Here is a 26,408-nt window from a genome sequence, read left to right as displayed (position 1 = left end):
GAGAGAGAAAGCAAATAGAAGGAATGAGGCATTAATACTTGTTGAGTTACACTGATTGGAGTGAATGGAGTACAGCCAGGCCAGCATCCACAGATGACGAGGAAGAACCTGTAATATTATTTAGCAGATTCCTGTTGGAAGGATTGGTCGTTGTTATAAACTGTTCTGTAACACTTTATTACAGCTAGTCTCTCCTGTAAGTAGACACCACATCCCATAGGATCAAGAATTTACCTTTATTGCCCAACATCGAGACTACCATAGTGTGACTCAGGGTTGCCAGACTAAAATCCCTTGTGTGAACTGGAAACTAATCTGCAAAGGCCTGAATGTGTATTTCTATCTTCCAGAGGGCAGACTGATGGACACTTAATTGAAATGAGGCATTTTCTATTTTACAACAGTGTGAACACTTCAAAAGTACTTCATTGGCTGTAAATTGCTTTGGGATGTCCTGTAGTGAAAGGCAAGTCTTTCTTTTAATTGTGAACCAACAACTGAATTAATTTTACATATGTGAAACAAAATAATGTTTACAGTGAACTTTAATCTGTTTCTCAACATATAAAACAATAAAGCACGCCACACTATCCCTGCTAACAAGCTAAATGCATTATCATTTTAATTCTCCACCTTGCTCTCACGCTGACCTCTTATCCTCAGCCTCCTGCAGTGTTCCAATGATGCTCAAGGAACAGAGCTTTATCCTTCAATTAGGCACTTTACAGCCTTCCGGCTCAACATTTGAGTTCAACAATTTCAGACTGTAATCTCTGCCCCATTTTGTTTCCTTTCTCTTTGCAAGTTTCAGTTTTCCTCTTGTTTTTGCTTTTGGACAGCAGTCGTTTATCATTCTGCCATTCACACCTCCACTAGCCACATCTTTACTAGTCCCATTACCACTCTGGCCCTGCACCACGAACTGTTTTGTTATTTAACACAAAACAAAATACTGTGGATGCTGGAAATGTGAAATAAAAACTGAAGATGTTGGAAAGCAGGTCTGGCAACATCCGTTTTTATTTCTGATTTCCAGCATCTGCACTATTTTATTTCTGTAACCTGAAATGTTAACTCTGTTTCTCTCTCCACAGATGTTACCTGACCTGAGAATTTCCAGCATTTTCTGTTTTTATTTCAGATTCCCAGCATCTGTAGTATTTTACCTTTGTGCCAATTAAACCTAGTGCCCTTTAGATGGAGGTTCATGGCAGCTAACCCTTATTGAGCTCACACGAATAATGTCATTTAAACGTGTTTGTGAATTTTACTGGAATGCCTCCATTGTTTCCACAAAACTGGGGGAATGTGAGCTGTGAGGAAGATGCAAAGAGGCTCCAATGTGATTTGGACAAGTTGGGTGAGTGGGCAAATGCATGGTGCAGTGGTTAGCACCGCAGCCTCACAGCTCCAGCGACCCGAGTTCGATTCTGGGTACTGCCTATGAGGAGTTTGCAAGTTCTCCCTGTGGGTTTCGCCGGGTGCTCTGGTTTCCTCCCACAGCCAAAGATTTGCAGGTTGATAAATTGGCCATTGTAAATTGCCCCTCGTATAGGTAGGTGGTAGGGGAATTGAGGGAACGTGTGGATGTAAGAGGGTAATGGGATTAATGTAGGATTAATATAAATGGGTGGTTGATGGTCGGCACAGACTCGGTGGGCCGAAGGGCCTGTTTCAGTGCTGTATCTCTAAATAAATAAATAAATAAAATAAAGATGCAGCATAATGTGGATAAATGTGAGGTTATCCACTTTGGTTGTAAAAACAGAAAGGCAGATTATCTGAATGGTGATAGATTGGGAAAGGGGGAGGTGCAAGTCGCTGAAAGCAAGCATTCAGGTGAACAAGCAGTTAGGAAGGCGAATGGTATTTTTTTTTTTATATTCATTCGTGGGCATCGCTGGCCAGGCCAGCATTTATTGCCCATCCCTAATTGCTCTTGAAGTGGTGGTGAGCTGCCTTCTTGAACCGCTGCAGTCCATTTGGTGTAGGTACACCCACAGTGCTGTTAGGAAGGGAGTTCCAGGATTTTGACCCAGCGATCGTGAAGGAACGGCGATATAGTTCCAAGTCAGGCTGGTGTGTGACTTGGACGGGAATTTGCAGGTGGTGGTGTTCCCATGCATCTGCTGCCCTTGTCCTTCCAGGTGGTAGAGGTCACGGGTTTGAAAGTTGCTGTCTAAGTAGCCTTGGTGTGTTTCTGCAGTGCATCTTATAAATGGTACACACTGCTGCCACTGTGCAGCGGTGGTGGAGGGAGTGAATGTTTGTAGATGGGGTTCCAATCAAGCGGGCTGCTTTGTCCTGGATGGTGTCAAGCTTCTTGAATGTTGTTGGGGCTGCACCCATCCAGGCAAGTGGAGAGTATTCCATCACACTCCTGACTTTTTATTTTATTTTTTTTATTTAGAGATACAGCACTGAAACAGGCCCTTCGGCCCACCAAGTCTGTGCTAACCAACAACCACCCATTTATACTAACCCAACAGTAATCCCATATTCCTACCACCTGCCTACACTAGGGGCAATTTACAACAGCCAATTTACCTATCACCTGCAAGCCTTTGGCTGTGGGAGGAAATCGGAGCACCCGGCGAAAACCCACGCGGTCACAGGGAGAACTTGCAAACTCCGCACAGGCAGTACCCAGAATCGAACACGAGTCCCTGGAGCTGTGAGGCTGCGGTGCTAACCACTGCGCTACTGTACCTTTAGGATGGTGGACAGGCTTTGGGGAGTCAGGAGGTGAGTTACTCTCCACTGGATTCCTGACCTCTGACCTGCTCTTGTCGCCATGGTATTTATATGGCTACTCCAGTTCAGTTTCTAGTCAATGGTAGCCCCTAGGATGTTGATAGTGGGGGATTCAATGATGGTAATGCCATTGAATATCAAGGGGAGATGGTTAGATTCTCTCTTGTTGGAGATGGTCATTGCCTGGCACTTGTGTGGCACGAATGCTACTTGCCACTTATCAGCCAAAGCCTGGATATTGTCCAGGTCTTGCTCCATTTCTATACGGACTGCTTCATTATCTGAGGAGTCATGAATGGTGCTGAACATTGTGCAATCATCACCGAACATCCCCACTTCTGACCTTTTGATTGAAGGAAGGTCATTGATGAAGCATCTGAAGATGGTTGGGCATAGGACACTACCATGAGGAACTCCTGCAGTGATGTCCTAGGGCTGAGATGATTGACCTCCAACAACCACAACCATCTTCCTTTGTGCTAGGTATGACTCCAACCAGCAGAGAGTTTTGCCCAATTCCCATTGACACCAGTTATGCTAGGGCTGCTTGATGCCATACTCGGTCAAATGCGGCCTTGATCTCAAGGGCAGTCGCTCTCACCTACCTCGAGTTCAGCTCTTTTGTCCATGTTCGAACCAAGGCTGTAATGCTGTCAGGAGCTGAGTGGCCCTGGCAGAACCCAAACTGAGCATCACTGAGCAGGTTATTGCTAAGCAAGTGATGCTTGATGGCACTGTTGATGACACCTTGCATCACTTTACTGATGATTGAGAGTGAGCTGATGGGGCGGTAATTGGCCGGGTTGGATTTGTCCTGCTTTTTGTGTACAAGACATACCTGGGCAATTTTCCACATTGCAGGGTAGATGCCAGTGTTGTAGCTGTACTGGAACAGTTTGTCCAGGGGCGCAGCAAGTTCTGGAGCACAGGTCTTCAGTACTATTGCCGGAATATTGTCAGGGCCCATAGCCTTTGCAGTATCCAATGCCTTCAGTTGTTTCTTGATATCACGCAGAATGAATCGAATTGGCTGAAGTCTGGCATCTGTGATGCTGGGGACTTCAGGAGGACGCCGAGATGGATCATCAACTCTGCACTTCTGGCTGAAGATTGTTGCAAATGCTTCAGCCTTATCTTTCGCACTGATTGCTGGACTCCCCCATCATTGAGGATGGGGATATTTGTGGAGCCACCTCCTCCAGTTAGTTGTTTAATTGTCCACCACAATTCATGCTGGATGTGGCAGGACTGCAGAGCTTAGATCTGATCTGTTGGTTATGGGATCGCTTAGCTCTGTCTATTGCATGCTGCTTATGCAGTTTGGCATGCATGTAGTCCTCTGTTGTAGCTGCACCAGGTTGACACCTCATTTTGAGGTATGCCTGGTGCTGCTCCTGGCATACCCTCCTGCACTCTTCATTGAACCAGGGTTGGTCTCCTGGCTTGATGGTAATGGTAGAGTGGGGGATATGCCGGGCTATGAGGTTATAGATTGTGGTTGAGTACAATTCTGCTGCTGCTGATGGCCCACAGCACCTCATGGATGCCCAGATTTGCATTGCTAGATCTGTTTGAAATCTATCCCATTTAGCATAGTGATAGTGCCACACAACACAATGGGCGGTATCCTCAATGTGAAGGCGGGACTTTGTCTTCACAAGGACTTTGCGGTGGTCACTCCTACCAATACTGTCATGGACAGATGCATCTGCGGCAGGCAGATTGGTGAGGACGAGGTCAAGTATGTTTTCCCCTCTTGTTGGTTCCTTCACCACCTGCCATAGACCCAGTCTAGCAGCTATGTCCTTTAGGACTTGGCTAGCTTGGTCGGTAGTGGTGCTACCGAGCCACTCTTGGTGATGGACATTCAAGTCCCCCACCCAGAGTACATTCTGCGCCCTTGTCACCCTCAGTGCTTCCTCCAAGTGGTGCTCAACATGGAGGAGTACTGACTCATCAGCTGAGGGAGGGCGGTAGGTGGTAATCAGTAGGAGGTTACCTTGCCCATGTTTGACCTGATGCCATGAAACTTCATGGGTTCGGAGTCGATGTTGAGGACTCCCAGGGCAACTCCCTCCCAACTGTATACCACTGTGCTGCCACCTCTGCTGGGTCTGTCCTGCCGGTGGGATGGCAGTGTCTGAGACATTGTCTGTAAGGTATGATTCCGTGAGTATGACCATGTCAGGCTGTTGCTTGACTAGTCTGTGGGACAGCTAACCCAACTTTTGCACAAGCCCCCAGATGTTAGTAAGGAGGACTTTGGAGGGTCAACAGTGAATTAGAATTAGAACATTACAGCGCAGTACAGGCCCTTCGGCCCTCGATGTTGCGCCAACCTGTGAAACCATCTGACCTACACTATTCCATTTTCATCCATATGTCTATCCAATGACCACTTAAATGCCCTTAAAGTTGGCGAGTCTACTACTGTTGCAGGCAGGGCGTTCCACGCCCCTACTACTCTCTGCGTAAAGAAACTACCTCTGACATCTGTCCTATATCTTTCACCCCTCAACTTAAAGCTATGTCCCCTCGTGTTTGCCATCATCATCCGAGGAAAAAGACTCTCACTATCCACCCTATCTAACCCTCTGATTATCTTGTATGTCTCTATTAAGTCACCTCTCCTCCTCCTTCTCTCTAACGAAAACAACCCCAAGTCCCTCAGCCTTTCCTCGTAAGACCTTCCCTCCATACCAGGCAACATCCTAGTAAATCTCCTCTGCACCCTTTCCAAAGCTTCCACATCCTTCCTATAATGCGGTGACCAGAACTGCACGCAATACTCAAGGTGCGGCCTCACCAGAGTTTTGTACAGCTGCATCATGACCTCGTGGCTCCGAAACTCGATCCCCCTACTAATAAAAGCTAACACACCATATGCCTTCTTAACAGCCCTATTAACCTGGGTAGCAACTTTCAGGGATTTATGTACCTGGACACCAAGATCTCTCTGCTCATCTACACTACCAAGAATCTTCCCATTAGCCCAGTACTCTGCATTGCTGTTACTCCTTCCAAAGTGAATCACCTCACACTTCTCCGCATTAAACTCCATTTGCCATCTCTCAGCCCAGCTCTGCAGCCTATCTATGTCCCTCTGTACCCTACAACATCCTTCGACACTATCCACAACTCCACCGACCTTCGTGTCATCCGCAAATTTACTAACCCACCCTTCTACACCCTCATCCAGGTCATTTATAAAAATGACAAACAGCAGTGGCCCCAAAACAGAACCTTGCGGTACACCACTAGTAACTAAACTCCAGGATGAACATTTGCCATCAACCACCACCCTCTGTCTTCTTTCAGCTAGCCAATTTCTGATCCAAAGCTCTAAATCACCTTCAACCCCATACTTCCGTATTTTCTGCAATAGCCTACCGTGGGGAACCTTATCAAACGCCTTACTGAAATCCATATACACCACATCCACGGCTTTACCCTCATCCACCTGTTTGGTCACCTTCTCGAAAAACTCAATAAGGTTTGTGAGGCACGACCTACCTTTCACAAAACCGTGCTGACTATCGCAAATGAACTTATTCTTTTCAAGATGATTATAAATCCTATCTCTTATAACCTTTTCCAACATTTTACCCACAACCGAAGTAAGGCTCACAGGTCTATAATTACCAGGGCTGTCTCTACTCCCCTTCTTGAACAAGGGGACAACATTTGCTATCCTCCAGTCTTCCGGCACTACTCCTGTCGACAATGACGACATAAAGATCAACAACAACGGCTCTGCAATCTCCTCCCTGGCTTCCCAGAGAATCCTAGGATAAATCCCATCTGGCCCAGGGGACTTATCTATTTTCACTCTTTCCAAAATTGCTAACACCTCCTCCTTGTGAATCTCAATCCCATCTAGCCTAGTAGGCTGTATCTCAGTAATCTCCTCGATAACATTTTCTTTCTCTACTGTAAATACTGACGAAAAATATTCATTTAACGCTTCCCCTATCTCCTCTGATTCCGCACACAACTTCCCACTACTATCCTTGATTGGCCCTGTTCTAACTCTTATCATTCTTTTATTCCTGATATACCTATAGAAAGCCTTAGGGTTTTCTTTGATCCTATCCGCCAATGACTTCTCGTGTCCTCTCCTTGCTCTTCTTAGCCCTCCCTTTAGTGCTGGGTTTGCCGCTGTCGTTTCCGGTGCCTAGGTCGATGACTGGTGGTCTGTCCGGTTTCATTCCTTTTTATTGACTTTGTTGCGGTTAGATACAACTGCGTGGCTTGCTAGGCCATTCAGAGGGCATTGCTGTGGGTCTGGAGTCACATGTAGGCCAGACCAGGTAAGGACAGCAGATTTCCTTCCCTAAAGGACATTAGTGAACCAGATGGGTTTTTACAACAATCGACAATGGTTTCATGGCCATCATTCAGGCTAGCTTTTAATTCCACCTTCTGCTGTGGTGGGATTCGAACCCATGTCCCCCTGCGTCTCTGGGTTACAAGTCCAGTGACAATACCACTATGCCGCCACCTCCCTTAATCCAGTTATACAGGGCCTTGGTGCGACCACATCTGGAGTATTGTGTGCAGTTTGGTCTCCTTATCTGAGGAAGGATGTTCTTGCCATGGAGGGAGTGCAAAGAAGATTTACTAGGTTGATTCCTGGGATGGCAGGATTGACATATCAGGAGAGATTGGATCAACTAGGCCTATATTCACTAGAGTTTAGAAGAATGAGAGGGGATCTCATAGAAACCTATAAAATTCTAACAGGACTAGACAAGCTCGATGCAGGGAAGATGTTCCTGATGGCTGGGGAGTCCAGAACCAGGGGTCACAGTCTCAGGATACAGGGTATACTATTTAGAATTGAGAGGAAGAGAAATTTCGTCATTCAGAGGGTGGTTAACTTGTAGAATTCTCTACTGCAGAAGGCAGTGGAGGCCAAGTCATTAAATATATTCAAGGAGGAGATAGATATATTTATTAACACCAAAGGGATCAAGGGATAGAGAGAGATACAGCACTGAAACAAGCCCTTCGGCCCACCAGCAACCACCCATTTATACTTCTTCTTTGGCCTCCTTGTCTCGGGAGACAATGGGTAAGCACCTGGAGGTGGTCAGTGGTTTGTGGAGCAGTGCCTGGAGTGGCTATAAAGGCCAATTCTAGAGTGACAGACTCTTCCACAGGTGCTGCAGAAAAAATTGGTTGTCGGGGCTGTTACACAGTTGGCGCTCTCCTTGCGCTTCTGTCTTTTTTCCTGCCAACTGCTAAGTCTCTTCGACTCGCCATTTATACTCATCCTACATTAATCCCATATTCCCTACTACATCCCCACCTTCCCTCAATTCTCCTACCACCTACCTACATTAGGGGCAATTTACAATGGCCAATATACCTATCACCTGCAAGTTTTAGGCTGTGGGAGGAAACTGGAGCACCCGGCGGAAACCCACGCGGTCACAGAGAGAACTTGCAAACTCTGCACAGGCAGTACCTAGAACTGAACCTGGGTCGCTGGAGCTGTGATATGGGGAGAAAGCGGAACTGGGTACTGAAATAGAAAGATCAGCCATGATCTCTTTTGAATGACGGAGCAGGGCCGAATGGCCTACTTCTATTTTCTATGTTTCGCATTGATATGGTTAAACAGGTGCTTCATTTAAATCTTATCTATATTCTCAGAAGCTGTATGTTGTGGAATTAACCACTTTCGAACCCGTTTTTAAATTGTGCTCAATTGACGTCAATGAACAAGAAAACTGGGTGCGGTAGATTTGCTGAGCCAGTTCCATTTACTTTCCAGATTTCTGCACACTGGCTCTATCTCAGCTTCCCCCCGCCCCTCGATTAACTAATTGAGCTGCCAATTGAACGTGTCACGGTCCTAAACGTGGCAGCTAACCACTACTGAATTCCAATGAATGAGGCCATTCCAATTTATTATGAATGTAACTGGAAGACTTTACAAACCTCGATTATCGTAATAAATAAAATTAAAATACTGCAGCTGCTGGAGATCTGAAATAAAAACAAGAAATGCTGGAAATACTCAGCCGGGCTGGCAGCATCTGTGGAGAGAGAAGCAGAGTTAACGTTTTAGGCTTTCATCAGAACTTTTAGGTCCAAAGTGATCTCAGAGTCGGAGTTCAGTCCGCTGAGGTTGCTGCTATTTAAGCACAAGACACAGTGTGGAGCTGGAATCCGTAGTCAATTTACGCAAACTTGAGTCCCGTGTGGATTGAGTTATGGAGGAGAGATCCAAACCTACTTCAATCCGGAGTGATTAAGTGAGAGAGAGGCCATAGAGCAGCCAAGCTCATTTCTAACACTTAATATAGTGAAGGCAAAGACAGCCAGCTCACCCTTAGAGAAGGGAAGACTAAACCCCCATTTTAAATTATATTTCTAACGACCATGATGGTTTTAGATGTGTACAAATTACTTACAAAAATCACACATTCCAATTATAAAAGAGTAAAAATGGGACAGTGATCGACTGAAAGAATTGATATATTTTTACTTGTGGTGTCTCAGCTTCCCCTTTCTCCTGACAGGTTTGGAACATTCTCTGGTGTAGATTTCCCCTGTTTTACTTGAGGATCTTCCCCCTCATCACAAGCTGACCGAGATTGGTCTTAAAATATCCTGAAAGGAGCCAATAAAATCTCGGAGAGAAGACGACGACGAACGCATAGACGCTGTGCGTTTGCAGAGTGAAAGTGATTTGCTTTATTTCTAGCACGAAGCAGCATGTTGGTGTGAAAGAGAAATGTCTATGATCATGTCTGACAGAACCTGAGTGAATGGCCCGCAGCGACTCGGGGTGTTGATGTTATTTGTCAAAGAACAACGCTGCTTTGGGGCGTGGGTTTTGGTGCGAGAAACGGCCGTGTGGACAAGCAGAACCTGCGAACTATCGGGTAAGTCTTTTCTAAAAGGGAGAGCGATTGTTTTCAATGTCTGTCTTCACATGCTCACCTAACTGCTCAACCTCTCTCTCTGCTCTACGCAGATCTCCAATTGAAGCTTTCTGGTAATCAATTTGAATATTGAAAGAAGCCGTTCATAAACCACAGCTGGAATTCCTGCTCTATTCCGCTCCCCCACTCATTTTCAAAATGAAGTAAAAAGCCAGTGGTTTTCAGACAGATGTGGGGAACTGGGGGTTAATAGGTGGAAGAAATCACCCACATATAAAGCAGATGTGGATTGGGGGAAGGTGACAGATTTCTTTGGAGGATATTCCACCTCCTCGTTGAGCAACTTCTGTCCCTCTATTCCCAGATGCTGCACCTCCTGCTCAGCATTTATTACTGCCTGCCTCAGTATTACAATCACCCATCTCCAAAGCCATTACTACTGTCGTGTTTTACTTCCACTTGTGGGTATAGTGTAGATAACAAGATTTCAGTATTATTTGAATATTTGGTACTTAGTTTGAAATTGTGTTTTAAATGACCTTTGAGAGCGTGAAGAATGGATATTTGTGCACTTTTGTGAACCAGTGTTTACATCAGCAACCCCAGGTCAGGTATAGAACCGGCCTCCTCCAGAAACAGCTGTCTCAACACTACACCAGCAATACCTCTTCGCCAGCCTTAGACAAAAGCATCACTGTCAATCTTGCCATTTCCCACGCTAACTTGGATTAATGGCTGTTCGGATCGAGTTGCATTATTTTTGTACCAGATTAATGCTAAAGTCTGGATCTTTGTGTTGTAAACTCCTCCCCCAACTACCACCCCAACTGGTTTTTCACCAGTACTGAATCCTTTCCGAAGATGATGCCATTTTCCATGCTAAGATGTTAATCTTTAATATATTGTTTTTTTTTGTTACTGGGTTTTATTTGCTGATCTTCCTCTTATCATTGCTTACTTTTGACATTTTCTATCACTCACATGCACACACACGCGGAAAATAAAAGTATTCCAACTATTGAACTGTAAAACACAGGAGGCCATTCAGCCCATTGTGCCTGTCCCAATACCATCCAGAGTTACATTCCCCTACTCTTCCCAAAAAAACCTGTAAATGTTTCCTTTTTAAAAAAAATTTAAATAAATGGGGAGTGCAATAAATCAGATAAAAAGGATATAGGAGTGGATGCAAGAAAGAATAGGGAGTGTGAGAACAACACTGATATCTTGGCTGAAAAGATGTTTCTGAGGCTTTGAAAGAGGTGGCAGGACATCAGGAGGGAGTTCTGGAGAGTAGGGCTGAGGCAGCTGATGACATGGCCATCCATAGTGGAATAAACTGTTGCTAAAGATCTTTGTGTTTTGAGACACCAGATATTTAAGCTCACAATAACAAACTACCATAAAGAGTGGTTGAGATGAAGAGCGTGGATGTCTTTTTAAGGGGACGCTAGATAAACATAAAGGATGTACTGATAGGGTGAGATGAAAGTTCATGTGGTGCATAAAGACCTGCATGGACCAGCTGAGCCGAATGTAACTGTACATTCTATGTAATTCCTTTTAAAAGCCATTATAGATTTTAATTCCCCCAGCATTTTTACTCTGGCATTATGTGTCCTAACAATCCTCTGTGTGGAAACAAATACTCCTGACCTTTCCTTTTGTACTTTTCGGAGATTACCTCTACTTACCCAATCCTGACCAGTGAAAACAGGTTTCCATATTTCGCTTGTCAAAATCTCTCAACTATGAACCACCCAATCTGATCTCTCAATCTTTCTTCCTTCTCATGAAGAATCCAGCTTTTTTTCTTGTAGTCTCATAACCATAACCTTTGATCCATGGGATTGTCATAGAGAATCACTTTTGTACCCTCTCCATGGCTTAATATCCTGCCTAAAGAAAAGCATCTGAAACTGGACACATTATTCTACACCAATTTGCATTTATACAGCACCTTAAATTAAGTAAAATGTCCCAAAGGCCCTTCATGGAAGTGTGATCAAACAAAATTTGACATAGACACTTGAGATAATAGGACAGGTGACCAAAAGCTTGGTCAAAGAGGTAGCTTTTCGGGACCATGTTAACGGGAAAACAAAGTAGAGAGGTGGAAAGGTTTAGGAAGGGAATTCCTGAACTTAGGCTGAAGGCACAGCCACGAGTGGTGCATTGATGGAAATCAGAGATGTGCAAGAGGCCAGCAAACACAGGATAGGCAAACAGGATGGTGCATGTTAGGAGATGGGCAGCAGGGTTTTCGATGAGCTCAAGTTTATGGGGAGTGACAGGTGGGAGGCTAGCTGGGACAGCATTGGAACAGTCGGGTCTAGAAGTAACAGAGGTGTGGATGAGTGTTTCAGCCACGGATGGGTTGAAGCAGGGGTGGAAATGGGCAAAATTATGGAGGCGGAAGTAGGCACTGTTGGTAGCCAAGATGATATGGGGTTGGAAGTTCTGCACAGAACCAAACAATGGCAAAACAGTCAGGTCAGCGTCAGACAGTGGTTTCTAACTAGACTAACCAATGATTACAACAGGTTTAACACTACCTCTTTGCTTTTTGTACTCTGTACCCCTATTTCTAAAACTTGGGATCCCATGTTTTTTCTCACAGCTTTATTAACTTGTCTTCCTCCTTTTAAAGCACATCTGAAATCCCCAAGTGTTTTTCTGCTCCTCTAACACTTAAGTGTTATCATTTAATGTATATTTTCTCACATTTCTCTGTTAAATTTTATATAGCGTCTGTCATGATGTCCCAAAGTGCTTTATAGCCAATGAAGTAATTTTAAGTGTCGTCTCTGTTGTCATGTAGGGAATGCAGCAGCCAATTTGCACACAAGCTCCCACAAACAGTGATGTGATAACGAACAGACGATCTGTTCTAGTGATGCTGGTTGAGGAATTAATAATGGCCGGACACCGGGAAGAACTCCCCTGCTTGTCTTTGGTGCCATGGGATCTTTTCATCCACCTTTGACAATGCAGCATTTGAACCCGCAGCCTACTGACTCGAGTAAGACTGCGACCAACTGAGTCAAGGCTGATAAAATAGCAACTACATTGAGCTGCATTCCACAGCTGGCTCTGCACAACAGCTAGTTTTGACTTTGTCTTTTCTAACATAACCCTGCTGTTTGTCAAATCTTTGAAAAAAATACACAGCAAAGCGATTGGAGCAGAGTCAGGAGATTTTGTGTAAACCCCAGGCCCAGGAACACTCCCAATCTCTGCTCACAGCAGCTGTTTATATCTGTCTATCTACCATCCAAGAGGGAATTCAGGAGAAACTTTTTTTTATATCAAGAGTGGTTCAATTTGCTACCATAGGGAGTGGTTGAGATGAATAGCATAGATGCATTCAAGGGGAAGCTAGATAAGTATATGAGGGAGAAAGGAATAGAAGGATATGCTGATAGGATGAGATGAAGTAGGATGGGAAGAGTCACTTGTGGAGCATAAACTCCAGCATAGACCAGTTTAATATTCATTCATGGGATGTGGGTGTTGCTGGCAAGGCCAGCATTTATTGCCTATCCTGAGATGCCCATGAGGAGGTGATGAGCTGCCACCTTAAACTGCTGTAGTCCTTCTGGTGAAGGCACTCCCACAGTACTGTTAGGAAGGGAGTTCCAGGATTCTGACCCAGCGACGATGAAGGAATGACCATATATTTTCAAGCCAGGATGCTGTGTGACTTGGAGGTGATGGTGTTCCCATATGGCTGCGGGCCTTGTTTTTCTAGGTGGCAGAGGGCATGGGTTTGGAAGATGCTGTCAAAGGAGCCTTGGTGAGTAACTGCAGTGCATCTTGTAGATGGTACACACTGCTGCCACAATGTACTGTTGGTGGAGAGAGGGAATGTTTAAGATAGTGGATGGGGTGATGATCATTTGGGCTGCTATGTCGTGAATGGTGTCGAGCTGCTTGAGTGTTGCTGGAGGTTATTCACTTTGGTAGTATGAATAAAAAAGCAGAATATTTTTTTAAAAGGTGTAAAACATCTAAATGGTATGTTCAGAGGTGTACTTGTACCAAAAAGACAAAGTTAGCATGCAGGTACAGCAAGAAATTAGGAAGGCAAATGGCATGTTGGCCTTTATTGCGAGGGGATTGGAATACAAGAATAAGGAAGTCTTGCTACAGTGGTACAAAGCTTTTGTGAGACCACACCTGGAGTACTGTGTACAGTTTCGGTCTCCATCGGTAAGGAAGGATATACTTGCTTTTGAAGGTGGTACTGCGAAGGTTCACTAGATGGGTTACTGAGATAAGAGGATTGTTGTATGATAGGCTGAGTAAATTGGGCCTATAGTCTCTAGAGTTTAGAGGAATGAGGGGTGATCTCATTGAAACATACTAAAGTCGGAAGGGGCTTTTCTAGGGTAGACACTAAGAGGTTGTTCCCCTGGCTGGGGAATCTAGAACTTGGAAGCAAAGTCATAGGATAAGGTGCCGATCATTTAGAACTGAGATGAGAAGTTTCTTCACTCGATGGGTTATGAATCTTTTTGGAATTCTCAACTCCAGAGGATTGTGGATGCTCCATCGTTGAAAATATTTAAGGCTGAGGGATTTTTGATGTCTTGGGGAATCAAGGGAAATGGGAAGCAGGTGGGAAAGTGGAGCTGAGGTAGAAGATCATCAGCCATGATCATATTGAATGGTGAAGCAGGTTTGAGGGGGCGTATGGTCTACTCCTGCTCCTATTTCTTATGTCGGAGCTGCACTCATCCAGCAAGTAGGACTATTCCATCACACTCCTGACTTGTGCCTTGTAAATGGTGGCCAGGCGGTGAATCAGTCATTGCAGAATTCCCAGCCTCTTGATTGCTGTTGTAGCCACAGTATTTATATGGCTGGTCCAGTTCAGTTTCTGGTCAATGGTTACCCCCAGGATGTTGATCGGGAGATTTGGTGATGATAATGCCATTGAATTTCAAGGGGATGTGGTTAGAATCTCTTATTGGAGATGGCCATTCACTGGCATTTGTGTGGCACAAATGTTACTTGACACTTAGCCTGAATGTTATCCAGGTTTTTCTGCATTTGGGCATGGACTGCTTCATTATCTCAGGTGTTGAGTGGAACTGAACACTGCGCAAAACATCCCCAGGAAATATGCTGGTCCATGTGGTTACAGATTGTGTTTTTGTAGTTTTGCTGCTGCTGATAGTCCACAGTGCCTCATGGATGCTCAGTTTTGAGCTGCTAGATCTGTTCTGAATCTATCCCATGTCAAACAGTGGTAGTGCCACACAACATGAACGGTGTCCTCAATATGACGACAAGGCTGGGGTGAATGGTCTGTTTCTGTGCTGTAAAATATATGCAATTCTATATAATAGAAATTATAATTTATTACTACATTAAAGAACTAAAAGGAGAATTAATCAGAGTTTTAACTTGTGTTTTAGTTTGAATTAACCCTTCCATATTGTGTAGAGTGAGAGGGGACAGATCCTCAATGCTGGCAGCTATGAGGAACTGTGTTAGGATCCAATCAGAACTAATCTGCAGCCATGTCAACTGAAAGCTTTTGGGCACTGGTTCTTGATGCACTGATAAAAGGTTATTTTAAAAAAAAATCAAAGCTAATGGCAGACTCCAGCAGTGTTACACGCCCAGCAAGTGATTCTTCCCCCACACATGCTCCTCTTCCCTGTGGTGCTAATTGCCTCTCCTGACCTTAACACGCTTGAAGGCAGATGTTTCCTTTGAACGTTTCTGCTGCACGTTTTAAGCTGACAGTAATTATCAAATCTGCACTCTATGTCCTGCAGGAGTGCTGAGGGAAGCTGAGGAGCCCAGAAACGGGCACAATCACACACGCAGCACACCATTACTGTCTATCTGCTTGAATCAGATTTGCCACAGATTTACTGTTAGGGCAGGACTCCAGCTCTTTGTGTTGAGTTCCCATATGACTGCCCAGTGAAATTTAATGTGCAAGAACACTAAGGTTATCAGTTTGAATAAATGCGTATATACTGGTTCAATGTCCCAAGGAGGTAGATAGACATTCTATGCTGAATCATTCTACATTAGATGTAGATATAGAATGTACAGCATGGGGGTGGCAGGGGGAAACCTTCACTGACCCTGAGCCTCACAGCTCCAGCGACCCGGGTTCGGTTCTGGATATGGACTGTGCGGAGTTTGCAAGTTCTCCCTGTGACTGCGTGGGTTTCCTCCGGGTGCTCCGGTTTCCTCCCACATGCCAAAGACTTGCAGGTTGATAGGTAAGTTGGCCATTGTAAAAAAAAAAAAAAAATTGCCCCTAGTGTAGGTAGGTGGTAGGAGAATTGAGGGAAGGTGGGGATGTGAGAGGGAAAATGGGATTAATGTAGGATTAGTATAAATGGGTGGTTGATGGTCGGCGCGGACTCGGTGGGCCGAAAGGCCTGTTTCAGTGCTGTATCTCTCTATGACTATGACCCAGACAGCTTATTACAAAGAGACATTAAAGAACAATAAAGGGGGTAGCAATGGCTGGAAGTTTTTCTCTGCTGAAGTGTGCAGTTGCATTTATTAACTTCCTCCTGTGTTGCCATCCACTTTGACATTGGAAAGGCAACAAAGATTTAAGGCCTGAAATTTAAAAGCTGAATTTGTTTAGGAGTTCAGCACTGGGTCCCTGTGACATCCTTGATATAGCCCATAGTTAACAGCTCCATAGTAATGTCTGTGAAGGGAAGGGAGCGGTTCAATTACTGAAAGCTCTGCTTTCAGGCCATTTCCAGAGAACAAGTAGCATATACGTTTTAATCCTCTGCTAGATGAGTCACATCAGCAGGAATCCTTGATTACGTCATGAACTGAAAAACCTGCCCCACACCTATCCGATTTTGATTTTTCACAGTGAGTTTCCCACCCGTCAGAATGTTTTTCTGTGTTCCCTCTTTGGTGAGGCACAACTCCAGCCTCAATGCACAGAAGGAGACCATTCAGCCCATTGTGTATGTGTTGGCTCTTTTCCAAAAAAATCCAAATCTAATCTCGGCTCTTTAGCCAGATCCCCACACCTTTTTCTGTTTAAAATATCCATCCAATTTTCCCTTCAAAGATGCTACCTCAACCACTGCCTATGGTAAAGCATTTCCTGCTCCAACAGCCCTGGGTTTAAAAAAAAACCCTCTCTCCTGCTCCAACTTCATTACTAACTCCCCAACCTGAGAAATAGTCTTTGCCTATACTATCAAAATCCTTCAGAAATTTAAGTTTCTATCCAATTGCTTCTTAAACCATCTCTGCTCCATTGGAAACAGCCTCACACCCTCTCAAGTCTCTCCTCCATAACTACAGTTTTCCATCACTGGCATCATCCTGGTCAATCTACACTGTGTGCTCACTATGGCTTTCATGCCCTTTCTATAATGGGGTGTCCAAAAACAGCACACAGCTTTCTAACTTAGGCCTAACAAATGGTATATAAAAATTTACCATTACTCCTTTGCTCTTGTACTATATGCCTACATTCATGGGTATGGTAGTGCGATGGTTATCTTACTGGAGTAGTATTCCAGAGGCCTGGACTAATAATCCAGAGAAGGGGAGTTCAAATCTCACCCTTGTATTAAATTTAAAAGATAATTTTAAATCTGCATTAATGTGTACCACTATAGATTGAGAATAATTATCACAGGCCAAAATTTCCCTGTTTAGCCATGCAAGTAGTTTCTGCCATACTTCCAGCAAAGTTAGACAATGGAATAGGAGCAGACTCCAAGGAAATTCCAGGACTACAGGTTTTGGGTTGACTCGCTCAGAGTACAGCTGTAAAATTGAAGCTAGTTATAATGATGCTGTTCCTCCCAGAATGCATTATGTGAAGTCACAGTAAAGTTGTTTGTGGTTGTCATTTTTGTATCTTCGCTCTTCCCTTGGAGAACAGTGCACAGTAATCGGAGGATTCACAGGCTGATTAAAAGTTTGACAAGCTGCAACTTGAACGCTCCTTCCACTTGTAACCACCTTTATGCCAGCTGATATGGTAGCTAATCCAATAAGGTGGGAGTGTTTTTTGGGCTCCCACAACCCACATGATGGCAGAGGGATCACCCGCACTCAACAGACATGAGTATCCCACTGGAGGTCAACCCAGAATTCAGAACTTGAGCTCCAGTCTCCACTCACCGGGACTGTCTGGAGTGCTGAATGAACTCTGAACCTTTTGACTCAGCAGGAAAAGGAGACTTTAAATCTATTAGACTAAAAACTGGGCCCAGGGATGAAAGTACATTGCAATGATCCATTCCATCGGCTAAACCCTGATCCAATGTGGGTTGTTTTCAAAAACTGTGTGGTAAATAACAGTATTAACTTTCAAATGAGGGAATTCAATTTAGAGTGACATCTTGATACTTTACATCTCTTGAACTTCAGGACATGTGATTTGATTTGAAGGTTTACAGAGTGACAGGAAATGTCGAACAACAGCACAGCCAGTATATCTCAAGCCCGAAAAGCTGTAGAACAGCTGAAGATGGAAGCCTGTATGGACAGAATGAAGGTAAGCAGCACTTTCTAAAGATTCACAATTGGCAACTTTAGAAAGATTGAGGTATTTTGTAAGTAAAAGAGATGGTCCTTATTTTGTTTGCCATACAACTTTAAGAGGCTCTTCTTCACCTTCAAAATCTACCATGGCCTTGCCCTTCCTCTGTGATCTCCTCCAATCCTATGTGAATGCTGAAACCTTTAAGAGAACTGGACTGGTTCCTGGCTGGGCTGGTGATCGCGTTATACCAGAAGTAGGTACCAAATAGTGTAAATCACAGTCAGTGTGGTCTCCTGGACAAGTCTCAGTCATCTAGAGGGTTCGTGGAGGAATGTTGCAGATTTGTACCCTGTAATGGCCTGGAGTTTCTGATCCGCTTTTTCACCTCTCCCAGGAGACTACATGGTACCACGGGAGTAGTGAGTCTCTTGACAAGATGCATATGATCCCATAACTGTAAGGGACAGGCCGCTTGGATCAGCTGGTCTTTCCCTGCTTGACCTTTTTGAGTGTTCGAATGTCCCTGCATGCATCTTCTGTTCCTCCAGCCTGATTCCTGCTCCCCATCATCGGCAGCCCTCCTTCATTCACAATGCCCCATCACACACCCGCGCACTCCCCCCACCACCACAACCCCCCCCACCCCCTCCACCTCACCCACTGAAATCCCCTCCTTCATCATCTTCAAACCTTTGGGACCCTCCTCGTCAACCTTCCTGGCCCTCTTTTTTGTTTTCCACTCTTCTCCCCCCACCCCCACCCCCCCCCAACCCCACCCCCACCACTCATCACCCTTGTTGCCTATCCACTCCTTGTATGAAATAAATGCTATTGAAGTGTAAGTAGTTATTTTATGCTCTGAATTACCAGCTAAAGGCTGTCTCAGCTCCCTGGGCTAAGTGAAAACATTGACACCAGCTAGGGTTGATAACAGGTTAGACGTATTCTTAGAGGTTTCATCACATGATTTTCTGACTCTAACTGCACAGCCCTCTTAAGCTTTTTTCCCCATCTCCAATAGTTTTATCACTAATAAACAATGGTGTTCAAAGAAAATGGAAAAACAAAACATTTTTGATACCCCTACGATCTTTCTCCTGGGTTTTTTTGTTCAGTGTATCCAGGAGATTAATCTTCCAATCTTGGAGGCTCCAGGACAATCCTGGAGGGTTTAAAAAAAAAATCAGACAAATGGTTGGATACAAAGCAGAGGAGTGCCAGTGACTCATAGGGTTCTTTCCGTGTCTCATTTGGATGGTAATGACACAGCATTTAATGACATATTACTCATTAACATCATATATCTTACACTAGGCTATGGCTGCATGCGGACATTTTAATATAATGGTACACCCACCAGGCAATTGAACAGGGAGAAAAAATAATCTCAAAAAAATGAAACCACTTCAGAACACGTTTGCTCATTAACCCACCCTGGCTGTTTGAAAATGACAGTCTTTATTTCTTATGGCTAAATAAAGAGATTTTACAGCCAGCTTTTGTCTTTGTAATTTTTAAAATTTCTCCAAAATGAGCAGTAAACATATTAATTAGACACTTGCACGCTGCCAGAAATCTACACTCCTGTGATAGTCTTTTACTCGCATCGCGTGACACCCCCTTCCAGGCACTGGCTACATTTGATTTGCTCCCATTAGGAGACAACAGACTCTTATTATCAGATAACAATGAGGCTCAGAACAGGGTGGATACAAACAGGCGCTTAGAACATGCAGCACAGAAAGCTGCATCCTTTCAGGGAAACAAGCATGTCGTGATCGTTTTGACGAGAAGGTGTTCCAACTGTCACCGAAGCTTCCAGCATAATTATAGAGGAGCTTCCAGGAGTTCATGCAAGCTTTTTAATCAACAAATCCCCTTCCTTTCCTAACTCTAAGGACACTGATAACACATCAACAAATCACACTTATTGTTATATGCACTTTTTTTTTTAAACTGCTGGAGCGAAAGCAAAATAAATGTTTTTGTGAATGTGAAAGGACTGTTGCCTGACAGACTAATGTGCTTCACCTCACACTGACTGTCAATGCGACACTTTAGACATTAACTTCCAATATGGCAATGCCCAAAATTTAAAATGCTCGTCTTGTGTTCAATCTATCGATGGCTTTGACCCTCCGTACTTCTGTAACTCCCCCCGCCCATCCCTACAACCATCTGAGATATTTTTTATTTGTTCATGGGATGTGGGTGTCACTGGCTAGGCCAGCATTTATTGCCCATCCCTAATTGCCCTTGAGAAGGTGGTGGTGGTGAGCTGTCTTCTTGAACCGCTGCAGTCCTTGGGGTGCAGGTACACCCACAGTGCTGTTAGGAAGGGAGTTCCAGGATTTTGACCCAGTGACAGTGAAGGTACAACAATATAGTTCCAAGTCAGGATGGTGTGTGGCTTGGAGGGGAACTTGCAAGTGGTGGTGTTCCCATGCATCTGCTGCCCTTGTCCTCCTAGGTGGTAGAGGTCGCAGGTTTGGAAGGTGCTGTCGAAGGAGCCTTGGTGAATTGTTGCAGTGCATCTTGTAGATGATACACACTGCTGCCACTGTGCATCAGTGGTGGAGGAAGTGAATGTTGAAGGTGGTGGATGGGGTGCCAAACAAGTGGGCTGCTTTGTCCTGGATGGTGTCGAGCTTCTTGACTGTTGTTGGAGCTGCACCCATCCAGGCAAGTGGAGAGTATTCCATCACACTCCTGACTTGTGCCTTGTAGATGGTGGACAGGCTTTGGGGAGTCAGGAGGTGAGTTACTTGCTGCAGAATTCCTAGCCTCTGACCTATTCTTGTAGCCACAGTATTTATATGGCTACTCCAGTTCAGTTTCTGGTCAATGGTCACCCCCAGGATGATGTCAGTGGGGGATTCAGCAATGGTAATGCCATTGAACATTAAGGGGAGATGGTTAGATTCTCTCTTGTTTGAGATGGTCATTGCCTTGCACTTGTATGGTGCAAATGTTACTTGCCACTTATCAGCCTAAGCCTGGATGTTGTCCAGGTCTTGCTGCATCTGGACACTGGCTGCTTCATTATCTGAGGAGTCATGAAAGCTGCTGAACATTGTGCAATCATCAGTGAACATTCCCACTTCTGACCTTATGATGGCGGGAAGGTCATTGATGAAACAGCTGAAGATGGTTGGTCCTAGGACACTACCCCCGAGGAACTCCTGCAATGATGTCCTAGGGCTGAGATGATTGACCTCCAACAACCACAACCATCTTCCTTTGTGCTAGGTATGACTCCAACCAGCAGAGAGTTTTCCCCAATTCCCATTGACACTAGTTTTGCTACGGCTGCTTGATGCCATACTTGGTCAAATGCGGCCTTGATGTCAAGAACAATCATTCTCACCTTGCCCCTCCTCTGGAGTTCAGCTGTTTTGTCCATGTTTGGACCAAGGCTGTAATGAGGTCAGAAACTGTGTGGCCCCGGCGAAACTCAAACTGAGCGTCACTGAGCAGGTTATTGCTGAGTATGTGCTGCTTGATAGTACTGTCGATGATGCCGACCATCACTTTGATGATTGAGAGTAGACTGATAGGGCTTCAGCCTTATCTTTTGCACTGATGTGCTGGGCTCCCCCATCATTGAGGATAGGGATATTTGTGGAGTCTCCTCCTCCTGTCAGCTGTTTGATTGTCTACCACTGTTCACGACTGGCTGTGGCAGCTTAGATCTGATCCATTGTTTGTGGGATCGTTTTAGCCCTGCGTGCCACATGCTGCTTCTGCTGTTTGGCCTGCAAGTAGTTTTGTAGTTTCACTAGGCTGATCTCCTCATTTTTAGATATGCCTGGTGCTGCTCCTGGCATGTTATCCGGGACTCCTCATTGAGCGAGGGTTGGTCCCTTGACTTGATGGTAATGGTAGAGTGGGGGATATGCCAGGCCATGAGGTTACAGATTGTAGTTGAATACAGTTCTGCTGCTGATGGCCCACAGCGCCTCATGGATGCCCAGTTTTATGTTGCTAGATCTGTTTGAAATCTATCCCATTTAGCACAGTGATAGTGCCACACAAAACGATTGTGGGTATCCTCAACGTGAAGATGGGACTTTGTCTCCACAAGGACTATGCGGTGGTCACTCCTACCAATACTGTCACGGACAGACTCATCTGCGACCGGTACATTGGTGAGGTTCCCTCACTACCTGTCGCAGACCCAATTTAGCAGCTATGTCCTTTTAGGACTCAGTTAGTAGTGGTGCTACTGAGCCACTCTTGGTGATGGGCATTGAAGTCCCCCACCCAGAGTACATTCTGTGCCTTTGCTACCCTCAGTGCTTCTTCCAATTGGTGTTCAACATGGAGAAGCACTGACTCATCAGCCGACGGAGGGGGTGGGGGGGGGGGGGGGAGGTGCGGCAGTAGGTGGTAATCAGGTTTCCTTGCCCATGTTTGACCTGGTGCCATGAGACTTCATGGGGTCCAGAGTCAATGTTGACTCCCAGGGCAACTCCCTCCTGACTGTATACCACTGTGCTACCACCTGTGGTGGGTCTGTCCTGCTGGTGGGACAGAGCATAACCAGGGATGGTGATGGTAGTGTCAGGAACATTGTCTAAGGTATGATTCCGTGAATATGACTGTGCCAGGCTGTTGCATGACTAGTCTGTGGGACAGCTCTCCCAAGTTTGGCACTTGCCCCCAGATGTTGGTAAGGAGGACTTGGCAGGGTCGACAGGGCTGGGTTTGCCGTTGCCATTTCCAGTGCATAGGTCGATGCCGGGTGGTCCTTCCGGTTTCATTCCTTTTCTTACAGTTTGCAGCAGTTTAATACAATTAAGTGAAATGGCCTGGCAAGCCAGAGGACAGTTAAGAGTCAACCACATTGCTGTGGATCTGGAATCACATGTAGGCCAGACCAGGTAAGGACAGCAGATTTTCTTCTTTAAAGGAAACAACCCTGATTTCATTTGTCCCACCATTGGTGGCTGTGCTTTCAGCTAACAGGCCTTAAGTTCTGGAATTCCCTTCCTTAAACCCCTCTCTTCTTCGTTAGAAGCTCCTTAAAGGCTTCCTCTTTGACCAAGCTTGTCACCTGTCCTAATATCTCCTTATGAGGCTCCGTGTCAATTTGTATCTAATTATGCTTGTGTGAAGCCACTTGGGATGTTTTACTATGTTAAAGGTTCTATATAAATGCAGATTGTTTATACTACATATCATCAGAGTATTTCCTGACCTTGGAAAATGGGGAATGAAATGTGTGAAATACTTAAAAAGATGCAGAAAGAATCACAAGACTGTCCGGGATCAGATTGCATCGTATATTTTGGCTTAAACACCCAAAATGAAACTGTTGATGGAGCCTGTATTAACCCAGAAATGAACTGTGCCTGCCCTGATTTGAGAGATTGATGCCATCTTTCTGCCAATTTGTGCCCCTTAGCTCCCTCCACCCCCAATGGGGACAATATCACAGCTGCTGAATAGTTGATTCAATCCTAGGCACTGGTGTACGGCTGTACACGAGCCTACAAGACTGTAGATCAGCAGATCAATGAGGAAAATAATCATAAAGCCAGGAGGCACTTAGCCCAGTGCTGGCTCTTTGAAGGTGTTATCCAATTAGTCCCATTCCCCACTTTCTTTCCCCTCAGACCTGCAAATTTTCACCCTTTTAAGTATTTCTACAATTCCCTTTTGTAAGCTACTATTGAACCTGCTTCTATCCAGATTTTAACAATTTGCTGCGCAAATAAATTTCTCCTCATCTCACCTCTGGTTCTTAACCAATAACCAGAGAACACAGATTTAAGGTAACTGACCCTCCTACCAGTGGAAACAGATTCTCCTTATTTACTCTTATCAAAAACCCTCATAATTTTGAATACATCTATTAGATCGCCCGTAAGCTTCTTTGCTTACAACCCTGGTTTCTCCAGTCTCTCCACATCCCTCATTCCTGGATCATTCTTAGTAAGTCCTTTCTGCACCCTCTCCGAGGCCTTGATATCCTTCTTAGTGTGGTGCCCAGACTGGAAATAATGTCTGAGGCCTAACCAGTAATTTATAAAGGTTTAGCATAACTTTCTTACTTTTCTAGTCTGTGCCTCTATTTAGGATCCCCTATGCTTTTTAACAGCCTTCTCAACTTTTCCTGCCACCTCAAAGACGTGTGTATGTGAAACCCAGATCTCTCTGTACCTGCACCCATTTTAAAATTGTACCATTTTATTTATATTGCCTCTCCTCAGCTTTTCTTCCAAAATGCGTCATTTCACATTTCTCGCCATTAAATTTTATCTAGCATGTGTGTACCCATTTAACAAGTCTATGTCCTCCTGAAATCTGTTACTATCCCCTTTGCTGGATTTCTACTACTCTTTGAGGGAACAAGTGCTTCCTGATTATAACCCAGAATTGGCCTAGTTCCAATTTTAGGGTGATACCAAGTTATGGATTCTTCCAGAAGAAATAATTTCTCTATGTCTACCCTATCGAATCCTAATAATATTTCAAACACCTCGATAAGATCACCTCTCAAACTTCTAAACTCAAGGGAACACGAGCCAAATTTAGGCAACCTGTCTTCATAGTTCAACCTTTTAAGTCTCATTCTAGTTACATAAACACCTGCCGCCCCCTCTCAACTGATGAATCAATACTCCTCCATGTTGAACAACACTTGGAAGAAGCACTGAGTGTTGCAAAGGCACAGAATGTACTACTCTGGGTGGGGGACTTCAATGTCCATTACCAAGAGTGGCTCGATAGCACCACTACTGACTAAGCTGGCCGAGTCCTGAAGGACACAGCTGCTAGAGTGGGTCTGCGGCAGGTGGTGAGGGAAAAACCTACTTGACTTCATCCTCACCAATGTATCGGCCCATAATGAAATTGACAGGGGTGACTACTGCACATTCCTTGTACGAAGTCCCATCTTCACATGAAGACATCCTCCATGTTAGGTGGTACTATCACTGTGCTAAATGGGATAGATAAATGGGTAGGCGGTGGCGTAGTGGTATTATCAGAGACCCAGGGTATTTCTGGGGACATGGGTTCGAATCCCACCACAGCAGAAGGTGGAATTTGAATTTAATTAATAAATCTGGAATTAAAAGCTAGTCTAATGATGGCCATGAAACCATTGTCGATTGTTGTAAAAACCCATCTGGTTCACTAATGTCCTTTTAGGGAAGGAAATCTGCTGTCCTTACCTTGTCTGGCCGACATGTGACTCCAGACCCACAGCAATGTGGTTAACTCTCACACGCCCTCTGAAATGGCCTTGCAAGCCATTCAGTTGTACCTAACCGCTATGAAGTCAATAAAGGAATGAAACCGGACGGACCACCCGGCATCGACTTAGGCACCAGAAATGACAACGGCAAACCCAGCCCTGTCGACCCTGCAAAGTCCTCCTTACTAACATCTGGGGGCTTGTGCCAAAGTTGGGAGAGCTGTCCCACAGACTAGTCTCCTTAGACAGTACCTTCCAAACCCGTGACCTCTACCAACTAGAAGGACAAGGGCAGCAAATACATGGGAACACCACCACCTGTAAGTTCCCCTCCAAGTCACACACCATCCTGACTTGGAGCTATATCACCATTCCTTCACTGTCGCTGGGTCAAAATCCTGGAACTCCCTTCCTTTCTAACAGCACTGTGGGTATACCTACCCCAAATGGACTGCAGCGGTTCAAGAAGGCAGCTCATCGCCACCTTCTCTAGGGCAATTAGGGACGGGCAATAAATGCTGGCCTGGCCAGCGTCGCCCACATCCCCTGAATGAATAAAAAAAAAAATTCAGAACAGATCTAGCAGCTCAAAACTGGGCATCCATGAGGTGCTGTGTACTATCAGTAGCAGCAGAATTGTATTCAAACACAATCTGCAACCTTATGGCCCAGCATATCCCTCACTCTCGACCATTACCCTCAAGGCAGGGGATCAACCCTAGTTCAATGAGGAGTGCAGGAGAGCATGCCAGAAGCAGCACCAGCCGTAACTATAAAAATGAGGTGCAAACCTGGTGAAGCTACAACACTGGACTATATACATGTGAAGCAGCATGCAGTGGACAAGGCTAAGCAATCCCACAACCAAGAGATCAGATCAAGGCTCTGCAGTCCTGCCACATCCTGTCAAGAATGGTGGTGGACAATTAACAGGAGGAGGAGGCTCCGCAAACATCCCCATCCTCAATGATGGCAAAGCTCAGCATGTCCGTCCAAAAGACAAGGCTGAAGCATTTATTGCCAGAAGTGCTGAGTGGGTGATCCATCT

The 26,408-nt window shown here is 44.9% G+C and overlaps 1 protein-coding gene across 2 annotated transcripts in view; it reads left to right on the top strand.

Annotated features, from left to right (window-relative positions):
• Positions 1–9,284: 9,284 nt before the first annotated feature.
• The window catches only part of LOC137355494 (guanine nucleotide-binding protein G(I)/G(S)/G(O) subunit gamma-4), a 29,656-nt gene continuing 12,532 nt past the window's right edge, over positions 9,285–26,408 (top strand). Inside the window, exons 1-2 of one of the 2 annotated variants that reach the window (XM_068020695.1) lie at positions 9,285–9,650; positions 18,063–18,168. In XM_068020695.1, the coding sequence (XP_067876796.1) occupies positions 18,082–18,168 (87 nt within the window). In that variant the 5' untranslated portion in view covers positions 9,285–9,650; positions 18,063–18,081. Of the gene's footprint in view, positions 9,651–18,041; positions 18,169–26,408 lie in introns of both variants that reach the window. The other variant, XM_068020705.1, reaches the window with a different exon arrangement.

The sequence above is a fragment of the Heterodontus francisci genome, chromosome 3 (assembly GCF_036365525.1).
Source record: "Heterodontus francisci isolate sHetFra1 chromosome 3, sHetFra1.hap1, whole genome shotgun sequence".
Classification (NCBI taxonomy): domain Eukaryota; kingdom Metazoa; phylum Chordata; class Chondrichthyes; order Heterodontiformes; family Heterodontidae; genus Heterodontus; species Heterodontus francisci.
This window is presented reverse-complemented; position numbering and strand designations above follow the sequence as displayed.